Raw genomic sequence first — 11,580 nt, 5'->3', positions numbered from 1 at the left:
GGTCGGGAGAGTAGGATATGGCAACTCACTCCAGTATTCTTGCCTGGAAAATGCCACAGATAGAGAAGTCTGGCAGGCTATGCCCCACGGGGTCACAAAGAGTCAGACACAACTGAGCACACATGCGTCTAACTATTTAAATGAAGCCAAAAAAAAAAAAAAGACAGCCTCAGTAGGAGAAATCCATTAAGAACACAGATTCCAACCATACAACAGAGTTGGGTCCTGCTTGGAAACAGTAAAAGACAGCAGGACGTTGAGTACCATCCTGGCAAATGGTGTAGTAACTTTGCATAATGATCCCACTGTGAAGATATGAGGCTGGTAAGAGCAGCAGCAGCTGTGTCCATATACTTTTAACAAAATGTGAAAAGAATTGCTGGACAGTCCCTCTACCTTCATGGTCACACAGAATTGCAGGCACAGCACCACCACTGGAGCTTCCGTGATGAACACACACACACACACACTGCCCACAGACTCACGCATAAATTCACGCTCAATGCCCATACTTACAGACATCATATTTATGAGGGACAGACAACCAGGACACATTTAAAATACCAGACAAAGCAAATTTAATGAAAATAAATTTTCACGGATCTCACATGAACAATTCAGAATGAGAGCTCTGCCAAAATTTATGTCCAAAGGGTGACTCGTTACCCAAACTGTAACTTCATCCACCCCTCCCCCATGGCCCAAATTAGAATTGCAAGTTCAGGTGATTTTTATCCCATCTGTCCTGGTAAACTGAAATCTGAAGATCTATCAAAGTGACCTGGGATTGGCTCATCATAATTTCATCAGAGAGAAGCACCAATGGAATGAAGTGTCCAGACAGCAGAATCTAGAAGAGGAAAATTGGCTGATGGGTCTCAGTCACGTGCAACGTCGAGAGCAGGGTTTCTCAGTAGAAGCTAGAGGACCAGTATCTTCCATAGTAACATGGGCGGTAGCAGCCATATCCATAGCCACCATAGCCAGCACCATAGCCGCAGCCCAGACCTCGGAGGGACCCGTAGCCACAGCCGTAGTTCCAGCCCAGACCACCAAGGCCATAGCCCAGGCCACCATAGTAGTTGCCGCAGTAATAGCTCATCTTGTCAAGTGTTGAAGATGTAGAAGAGAGCAAAGCCTTTGCTTGCAGAATATGAACTGCCCTGTTCCCTTGAGGCCTTTTATACACCGGTGTAGTAGGTGTGGCAAACCAAAAGCCATTGTGCCTTGCATTTTAACAGCTAATTTGCATGAAAACATCATTAACATTGTGTTCATTTAGAGGAGAGGCACCCACACCCATTAATGCTGGAATTCCTTTACTGCTGCCTCTTAAATTCCTGAAGGTATACCATATACTTTCAGTAATAAAAAAAAAAAAATTAGTCTGTAACCAAGCTTCATGAGTTTGCATAACTTGAGAGCCATAAATATTATTTAATCCTGCTTTGAAATAAGAGCATCATTCCTCTGCAGATGTGAAGCACAGATTCATAGAAACTCCAGGCCTCAATGGATCATATCATTTAATCATCAACATTTTCTTTACCTTAGCTTTTGCAGAGAAACCAAGGGTCTAGATAAATACTGCTTTTGCTTTGTTTTAGTTTTTTGACAGAATTGATATTGATATTTGACTTCAAATAATGTTTTTAGCCAACTTTTTGGAAAAGACCCTGATGCTGAGAAAGATTGAGGGCAAAGAGAGAAGAAAACAACAGAGGATGAGATGGTTAGACAGCATCATTGACTCAATGGACATGAACTTGAGCACACTCTGGGAGATAGTGGAGGACTGGGAAGCCTGACATGCTGCAGTCCGTGCAGTTGCAAAGAGTCAGACATGACTTAGTGACTGACAACATGGCATAGTCACTGACAAATACTGACAACAACAACAATATTTTTAGGTTAATTCGTTGTATGGTTTTATACGGTTATATGGTATTAACTTTTATGTGCATCAACATTTCTTAATCATGAGATATCTCAAATATATTTTCTAGTAAAAACTAAGTATGTATATAACTTGGGTGTGTGTACAACACTTCTGTATGCCATAGTGTAACACATGCATTATTTGAGGTATGTAGAATAAAATATTTATATTGAAAAGTGTATTTTAGTACACATGCATGCATACTCAGTCACTTTGGTTGTGTCCAACTCTTTGTGGCCCTATGGATTGTAGCCCACCAGGCTTCTCTGTCCATGGGATTTCCCAGGCAAGAATATTGGAGTAGGTTACCATGCTCTCCTCAAGGGGATCTTCCCAACCCAGAGAGCAAACCCTCATCTCCTGTGGCTCCTGCATTGCAGGCAGAGTCTTTACCATTGAGCCACCTTAGAAACCCATATTTTAGCATACTAATATCTAAAACGGAGCTTGCCAGATGGTGCTAGTGGTAAAGAACCCGCCTGCCATGGAGCAGACCTAAGAGACACAGGTTCAATCCCCAGGTTAGGAAGATCCTCTGGAAAAGGAAACAGCAGCCCATTCCAGTATTCTTGCCCAGAAAATTCCATGGACAGAGGATCCTGGTGGGCTGCAGTCCACAGGATCACAAAGAGTTGGTCATGACTGAAGTATACTTTGCTGTTGTTGTTGTTTGTTGCTAAGTTGTGTCCAAATCTTTTGCAACCCTGTGGACTGTAGCCTGCCATGGTCTTCTGTCCATGGAATTTTCCAGGCAAGAATATTGGAGTGGGTTTCCATTTCCTTTTCCAGGGTATCTTCTTGACCCAGGGATTGAACCTGCATCTCCTCTATTGGCAGGCAGATTCTTTACCAATGAACCACCAGGAAGAACTAGAATCATTACGGATGAGACAAATACTATGTTTGGAACAATAAAATGATAATACCTTATATAATATCACAAAATTCTATAGGTTATACATACATCTTACAACATACCAAACCATTAAAAATTGTGAATATTATTGTCACCAAAAAAAGTATATGAACACAGCATTTTAAATGTAGTTGGAAGAAATGTATAGACTGCCAGTAAACAACTCAAGGCACATACAATTAGTAAAACCTAGTTAAGTGACTTCATAGACTACATATCTTGTAGCCTAGTGTGAGACAGTCAAATTTCTAAATTATTGAAATACTAAAGAATTTCTTTATCAAAAAGCATCAATTTTACTATTGCTAGTTTCCCTTCACCCATAGACAAAAGGACGATAGTAATTCTACATATGTTAAGAGTCAACTTTTGTAATTATGTAATTACTTACAGAAAGAGCTAAAAAAATAACCATTTGAAAGCCCAAATCATGATTATTAAAGGAAATTCATCTCATTTTCTGACAAGATTCATGCTAGAGTCTTATTGTAGTAATAACTCTAATCAGTAAGGGAAGTATTGACTAGTTTCCCAAGCATACGGTATAAAGCTAACCTACCAGAGTCAAAGTACTCACTTTGATATGATTTGACAGGGACTATCAAACTTTATTAAGGTTCTCCAGTATGTCATAGTTACATTGAGGGATACAAGTATTCTTCAAGTCAAAGGCGACATTAATGTGGGACTTCACATAATTCTAGTAACATTGGGATGATTAAATATACTGTATAATGAATTTATTAAGTTATCTTAGTCTTACATCATTAAACATTTAGTTTATGTAACTCCCTATGTTCTGATTCTTGACCCAGAACACAGTCTTTTGATTATGTTCAGTCTTACCATTCCTTAGAAGAAAAGAGTAAGCTGATTATATTGGGTTTAAGTCCTTTGGTCATGAAGACTGATATCTCAGGGTAAATTAACAAATTGGCTTCTCATTATGATTTCATTCCCCATATAAAATAGAAATGATGTGGAGATAAAATGGGTTAGGGGTATATCCATTTCCCTGTAACAGAAATTTGTCTTTGTAAATTAATAAAATGATCAGATTATGTAGGTTAACTATGAGGAGAATTCTCAAATCAAGCACACTCAATTATTACATTTCCTGCAAGAATTATTTCTTTTCCTATCTTAATGAGTTGGCTTTATGTTTTATAGATGATCCACTTGAACTTGTTAATGTTCATTGGCCCCTGAGAAATGGATTTATTCTCAGTGTACTGATTGAACCAAACCATCTAACTGAGCCTGTAAATGGAAGAACTAGATTTTGGAAAAGGATAAAAATATCAGAGCAATTAATGTTTTTCTAGGAAACTTCTGGTGATTTGACTTTTTTTATTGGATGATTCCCTGTGCTTCCCTCTGGCCTCTGTGATCTAAGCAGAATCAATTAAAAATGAAATTACTTTATCAACATATACCTGGGACTAAACCCTACATTTATTGTGCTCCAGTAAACATATTTACCTAGCACATTATTCTGAGAGTATGTTTTAATAGGCAGAAACTTTTAGTACAGAAGGCAGTATCTCAAGCAGGCCTGAGAGAACTGCTCCAAAGAGAGGGGAAGATCCAGGTTATACAGAAGTTTTGTAACAAAAAGTATGTAGTCTGAACTTCAAAAAATTGTTGTTAATTAAAGAAAACCAAATAACCCAAGTTAAGGAATTTAGCACATTTCTATGTATGGGAAGTTGCAAGAGTCGGCTCACTGAAATAATTCCTTTCATTTATATCTCAGCCAGCCTAACACTAACCCTTATGGCAGAAAATGAAGAAGAACTAAAGAGCTTCTTGACAAAAGTGAAAGAGAAGAGTGAAAAAGTTGGTTTAAAGCTTGACATTCAGAAAACTAAGATCATGGCATCCAGTCCCATCACTTCATGGCAGATAGATGGGGAAACAGTAGAAAGAGTGGCTAACTTTATTTTGGGGGGCTTTAAAATCACTGCAGATGATGACTGCAGCCATGAAATTAACAGACACTTACTCCTCGGAAGGAAAGTTATGACCAATATAGACAGTATATTAAAAAGCAGAGACATTACTTTGTCAACAAAGGTCCGTCTAGTCAAGGCTATGGTTTTTTCAGGAGTCATGTATGGATGTAAAAGTTGGTCTATAAAGAAACTGAGCACTGAAGCATTGATGCTTTTGAACGGTGGTGTTGGAGAAGACTCTTGAGAGTCCCTTCGACTGCAAGGAGATCCAACCAGTCTATCCTAGAGGAGATCAGTCCTGGGTGTTTATTGGAAGGGCTGATGTTGAAGCTGAAACTCCAATACTTTGGCCAACTGATGCAAAGAGCTGACTCATTTGAAAAGACCCTGATGCTGGGAAAGATTGAGGGCTGGAGGAGAAAGGGACAACAGAGGATGAGACGGTTGGATGGCATTACTGACTCAATGGACATGGGTTTAGGTGGACTCCAGGAGTTGGTGATGGACAGGGAGGCCTGGAGTGCTGCAGTTCATGGGGTCACAAAGAGTCAGACACAACTGAGCAACTAAACTGAACTGAACTGAACCCAGGGCCAGCATCCTGTGTTTTTCACATCCTGAGCTCCCTTGGGGCTAGCTCACCTAGGGAGTGGCTGCAATCTGCTGGCTGCCAAATTGTAGGTATTCTTCTCCTTTCTGACTGCCCTTAGGGCTCACCAGGTCATATTGGAGGGCTGCAATCACTGATGATGGTGACCTCCTTGTTTACTGATATAGTATGAAATATTCCATTTCTCAGTTTCCTACTCTTGGTGTGAAATTTGACCAATTTTTTACCCAGCCCATTTTCAATTCAGTTATTAAGCAATATCCTGGGCTACCCTAAACAGATGAGCAAGAAGGCATATATGATCTATTACTGCAATGGTCCTTGTGCGCACCTCTCTCCTGTAGTTCACTGCCTCAGCTTCTATGGCAACTACAGATTATTTCTGCTCCTATTAGTAGGAGCTTCTCCTTCGATATATTAGTAGGTTAAATAATATATTTTATTTTATAATCGATGTCTTCATTTAATTCATAAAGATTTTGTCTCTCTTTACCATTTTTTAATCCCATAAACTATCCATCAGGACTGCCAAGGTTTTTATTTTAAATGTTTGAAATTTCTGCTTTATATTCCACTACTTTTTAGATGACTTTTATACTGCAACCAAGACAATCTCTCCTAAGTCTGTATCCTAGCAGCCTAAGATGGTTCTCATATAAACAGTAATATAAAAGTAAAACACAAACTGAATTGACATCATGAGTGCAGTTATTAATTGTAAGTTTTATTTATATCTTTCCTCTCAGACCAAAAAACAGATTGATCCAAAGTCTACAGCACTGTAATATTATGAATGCTATCCTCATATTCTTAAATAAAGGAAAAGAACCCTATAATAGAAAATAATGACTTTCACAAATTTCTACTGTTAACACAGCTAATTGTTGAACTACATGGCTTTCTACTCAACCAAAATATAGAATTCCTGAATCCTGGTATTCCTCCAGGAATTTCATTTAGAATCAGAGGGATAAAACAGTTTTCTGAACTTAGAGAAATAAAATTTATACAGGATCCTTCAATGTTTTGCTCATGTTTTTTATGTAGAATTCTCTAACAAATATCCTGGGATAAATTCAAAGTAAGCAGACTTAAAACATCTGGACTGTGGCTTTTTCCAGCCACAAGAGGATTAAATAACCGATGCATTCTTTGTATACTGCTCATGGGGTTCTCGTGGCGAGAATACTGGAGTGGTGTGCCATTCTTTCCTCCAGTGGACCGCGTTTTGTCAGGGAATCCTGGTGTGCTGCAGTCCATGGGGTTGCAAAGAGTCAGAGACAGCCGAGTGACTGAACAACAAAATGTTCTTTGTGGTTATGCCGTCTGTCATTATTGAGGATTCTGATAAGGATCAGTTTTCTGATGTTTATTCTCATAATCATGGAAAATAAAATCTGACTTGAAAGAGTTTGCATTCTCACATGACATTCTCTTTACTATGTAGTTATCATTTACTTCACTGTACACTATATTATGAATACTCATGGAAATATGTTTTCTCAGATCTGAAGATCAGACACAATATCATTGGAGAAGCAGGTTTACTTTTATCCTATGTAAGTGAAATTATATAATTTAATTTCTAGACAGCTACCAAGAATATAGAACTAAAGTCATGGATCATTCCTAGAGAGCTAATCAACCCAAAGACTTCAAAATGTATACAACACATGTAATAAGCATAAGATTTCAGCCTAAGATTAAGATTGCAAAACAACAGTAAGAGTGTATTCACATATATTTTTATCATGGTTGTATTATAATAAAAAACAAAAATGGGGAAACAATATAAATATAAAACAACAGAGAAATAGTGCTCTAATTAAAAAAAAAAAAAACACATATATTTACAAGGCATTTTAAAGCCATGAGAAATCTCTAGTGGTAAAATGTTTATTAACCAAAGCAGTATAAAAAAATCACTATATGAATTCAATGATTTAATTATGTAAAATATCATAAAGTTAAAAAAAGAAAAATAATGGGACAAGGGTTAATAATCCTACCTCACAGGATTGTTATGAGAAGAAAACGATTGAGAGAGAGGAAATTAGTACAGAAGTTCTTACTGCACAAACACTCATGGTGTTGGCTTCTATTATTTTGAAAAATGTAAGGGAATGCATTTTAGGAATTTAAGAAATCAGCAAATTAAAATGGACTGGGATGGGTGAATTTAACTCAGATGACCATTATATCTACTACTGTGGGCAAGAATTCCTTAGAAGAAATGGAGTAGCTTTTATAGTCAACAAAAGAGTCCAAAATGCAGTACTTGGATGGCAGTCTCAAAAATGACGAAATGATCTCTGTTCGTTTCCAAGGCAAATCATTCAATATCACGATAATCCAAGTCTACACCCTGGCCAGTAGTGCTGAAGAAGCTGAAGTTGAACGGTTCTATGAAGTCCTAGAACTAACACCCAAAAAAAGATGTCCTTTTCATTATAAGGGACTGGAATGCAAAAGTAGGAAGTCAAGAAACACCTGGAGTAACAGGCAAATTTGACCTTGGAGTACAAAATGAAGCAGGTCAAAGGTTAACAGATTTTGCCAAGAGAATGAACTGGTCATAGCAAACACCCTCTTCCAACAACACAAGAGAAGATTCTACACATGGATATCACCAGATGGTCAATATCAAAACCAGATTGATTATATTCTTTGCAGCCAAAGACAGAAAAGATCTATACAGTCAGCAAAAATAAGACCGGGAGCTGACTGTGGCTCAAATCATGAACTCCTTATTGCCAAATTCAAACTTAAATTGAAGAAAGTGGAGAAAACCACTAGACCATTCAGGTATGACCTAAATCAAATCCCTTATAGTTATACAGTGGAAGTGAGAAATAGTTTTAAGGGATTAGATCTGATAGAGTGCCTGATGAACTATGGGCAGAGGTTCATGATATTGTACAGGAGACAGTGATCAAGACCATCCCCAAGAAAAAGAAATGCAAAAAGGCAAAATGGTTGCCTGAAGAGGCCTTACAAATAGCTGTGAAAAGAAGAGAAGTGAAAGTCAAAGGAGAAAAGGAAAGATATAGCCATTTGAATGCAGAGTTCCAAAGAATAGCAAAGAGAAATAAGAAAGCCTTCCTCAGTGATCAATGCAAAGAAATAGAGGAAAACAATAGAATGGGAAAGACTAGAGATCTCTTCAAGAAAATTAGAGATACCAAGAGAACATTTCATGCATAGACAGGCACAATAAAGGACCGAAATGGTATGGACTTAATAGAAGCAGAAGATATTAAGAAGAGGTGGCAAGAATATACAGAACTATACAAAAAATATCTTCATGACTCAGATAATCACGATGGTATGATCATTTGCCTACAGCCAGACATTCTGGAATGTGAAGTCAAGTGGGCCTTAGGAAGCATCATTATGAACAAAGCTAGTGGAGGTGATGGAATTCCAGTTGAGCTATTTTAAATTCTGAAAGATGATGCTGTGAAAGTGCTGCACTCAATATGCCAGCAAATTTGGAAAATTCAGCAGTGGCCACAGGACTGGAAAAAGGCAGTTTTCATTGCAAATTCAAAGAAAGGCAATGCCAAAGAATGCTCAAACTACTGCATAATTGCACTTATTTCACATACTAGCAAAGTGTTGCTCAAAATTCTCCAAACCAGACTTCGACAGTACATGAACATCAACTTCCATATGTTCAACCTGGATTTAGAAAAGCAGAGGAAACAGATCAAATTGCCAACATCTTTTGGATCATCGAAAAGCAGGAGAGTTCCAAAAAAAATCTACTTCTTCTTTATTGACTATGCCAAAGCCTTTGACTGTGTGGACTACAACAAACTGTGGAAAATTCTTCAAGAGATGGGAATACCAGACCTGTCTCCTGAGAAACATGCATGGAGATCAAGAAGCAACAGTTAGAACTGGACATGGAACAACAGACTGGTTCCAAATCGGGAAAGGAGTACATCAAGGCTGTATATTGTCATCCTTCTTATTTCACTTATATTCAGATTACATTCTGTGAAATCCTGGGCTGGATGAAGGACAAGCTGGAATCAAGATTGCCGGGAGAAATACCAATAACCACAGATACGCAAATAACACCACCCTTAAGGCAGAAAGCAAAGAAAAACTAAGGAGCCTCTTGATGAAAGTGAAAGAGGAGAGTGAAAATGTTGGCTTAAAACCAACATTCAGAAAACTAAGATCATGAACTGAACTGAAGGGAATGCTTCTCTTAAAACATATAAAACATACATATCATCAGTAAGTTTGGTGCATTAAAAATCATTCACCTAAATGTCTTAATTGATGGAAGAAGAAAATGATATTCCCTTACCAGAGTAAAAGTAATATTCTCCCAGATAATTCTCTCAGCTGGATGCATGCACAGCGTGAGAGGATGTTATTTAAGCAGCTGTTATATGATGAGTTCCGATGGAATATTTGCTTAGAGAACAAACTAGTTAGCAAGGAGGAGGGAAATGGGGGAGGAGCAAGATAAGGGTAGGTGGATTAAAAGGTAAAAACAACTGTGTATAAAATAAATAAGCTACCACCATATATTGCACAGCAAAGGGAATACAACTGATACTTTATAACTTTAAATGGAGTATAATCTATAAAGTCACTGAATCACTATGTTGTACACTTTTAACTAATACATTTGATTGGCCAAAAAGTCCATTCAAGTTTTTCCATAACATGAACTTTTTGACCAACCCAATAATATTTTTTGGAAATCAACCGTGTTTCAAAAAATTTCACTAAGCAGATCAAGAACACAAGACCCTCCCAGGGTTCTGAGCTGCCAGGATATTTAAAGGTGAGCAGACAATGAGTTGTAGTAGACCAATGAAGATGTCAATAGTCTCCCAATGAGATCTGAGGTTAGCCCTCCAACATGAAATAACACAAAATTAGTAAACTGTGGTAGCTTTAAATTCATTCATTCTCACATTTAATCATTCCACAGATATATATTGTTCGTGAACTATAGAGTCTTGAATGAAGCTTGGGGGATAATTTTATGGAAAACAAATCAGGGGTCCCTGTCCTCAAGGAGCATGCATTCCTCTAGGTGAGAACAAATACAAATAGACTAGATGATGATGAATTCTATGCAGGAAAAGGGTGTACAGAAGGGGCTTAGAGTGTGCAGCCAGGAAGTTGAAGTTTTCAGTAGATAGGGAAGCCTCAGAGAGAAGAAAATTTTGAGACAACTGTCAGAGAATATGAGGAAGCAAAATGTGCCAATGTTTGACAGAAGAGCTCTCCAGTTGGAAGGCACAGCAAGCTCTAAGACACTGATGTGGTCCGGAATACAGAGGGGTACCATGGGGAGAAGGGTGTTGGGAGGGGAAAAAGTGGAGGTGTTTTTAGGGGCCTCTGGAGGAATCTGGCTTTTACCCTGAATGAGACAACAGACAGCAGAGTGTTTACAGCCGAGAAGTATATGATCTTACACGATTTATACCCCTTTTATCATCAGTTTCTGTCTCATAAGATAGTAGAGCACCAGGTGGCGCTGGTGGTAAAGAGCCTGTCTGCCAACGCAGGAGAGGTAAGAGGTGCAGGGTTGATCCCTGGAGCAGGGCATGGCAATCTACTCCAGTATTCTTGCCTGGAGAATCCCCGGACAGAGATGCCTGGAAGGCTATGATCCATAGCGTCGTAAAGAGTTGGACATGATTGAAGCAGCTTAGCAGCAGTAGTGACGCAAGAAATTTTGAAATGGTTTCAGCTTTTTGTGCTTGAGCAACCAAGAACTTAATGCATTGGATGTCTATGTTTACATATTTTGTCTCCACAGTGAGCTATCTTAGAAGGGACACCACTCCAATGCAATAATATTTTACATATCCAAAAGCAGTCAAGACCTTTATGAAATATGTTCCATAACAGAAAATACATTTTACTTGTAGTTGCAGAAAACAAACATCTGGAAACAAAATGTGGGTCATTACTTTGGAGTGTCAAGCTAGTATTAAAATAAATGTTAATAAACCTTGGGCACTTACTCTATTCTAGGTACTACACTTAGTCTTTTGTATACAAATGTCATTTAACCCTCAACTCTCTGAGGCGGGATGCGTATTGAGCTTTCCACATTTTGTGAAAGATGAGGTTGATGGTTGAATAGTAAATTTTTCAAAATTACATAAACAGATAAGTGGTA

At 38.1% G+C, this 11,580-nt stretch overlaps 1 protein-coding gene across 1 annotated transcript; it reads right to left on the bottom strand.

Annotated features, from left to right (window-relative positions):
- Positions 1-561: 561 nt before the first annotated feature.
- LOC122687575 (keratin-associated protein 20-2-like) lies at positions 562-1,137 on the bottom strand. The gene has a single exon (XM_043893150.1). It carries the CDS (start codon positions 1,100-1,102, stop codon positions 911-913), a length of 192 nt encoding a protein of 63 aa, XP_043749085.1. The 5' UTR covers positions 1,103-1,137; the 3' UTR covers positions 562-910.
- Positions 1,138-11,580: the final 10,443 nt, after the last annotated feature.

This window comes from Cervus elaphus, chromosome 31 (assembly GCF_910594005.1).
Source record: "Cervus elaphus chromosome 31, mCerEla1.1, whole genome shotgun sequence".
Taxonomy (NCBI): Eukaryota; Metazoa; Chordata; class Mammalia; order Artiodactyla; family Cervidae; genus Cervus; species Cervus elaphus.
Note: the sequence above shows the minus strand (reverse complement) of the source record. Positions and strands in the feature narration are given on the sequence as shown.

What these genes read in the sequence shown, in the direction of transcription:
- LOC122687575 (XM_043893150.1), bottom strand. Translation starts at nt 1,102, where the DNA reads ATGAGCTATTACTGCGGCAACTACTATGGTGGCCTGGGCTATGGCCTT.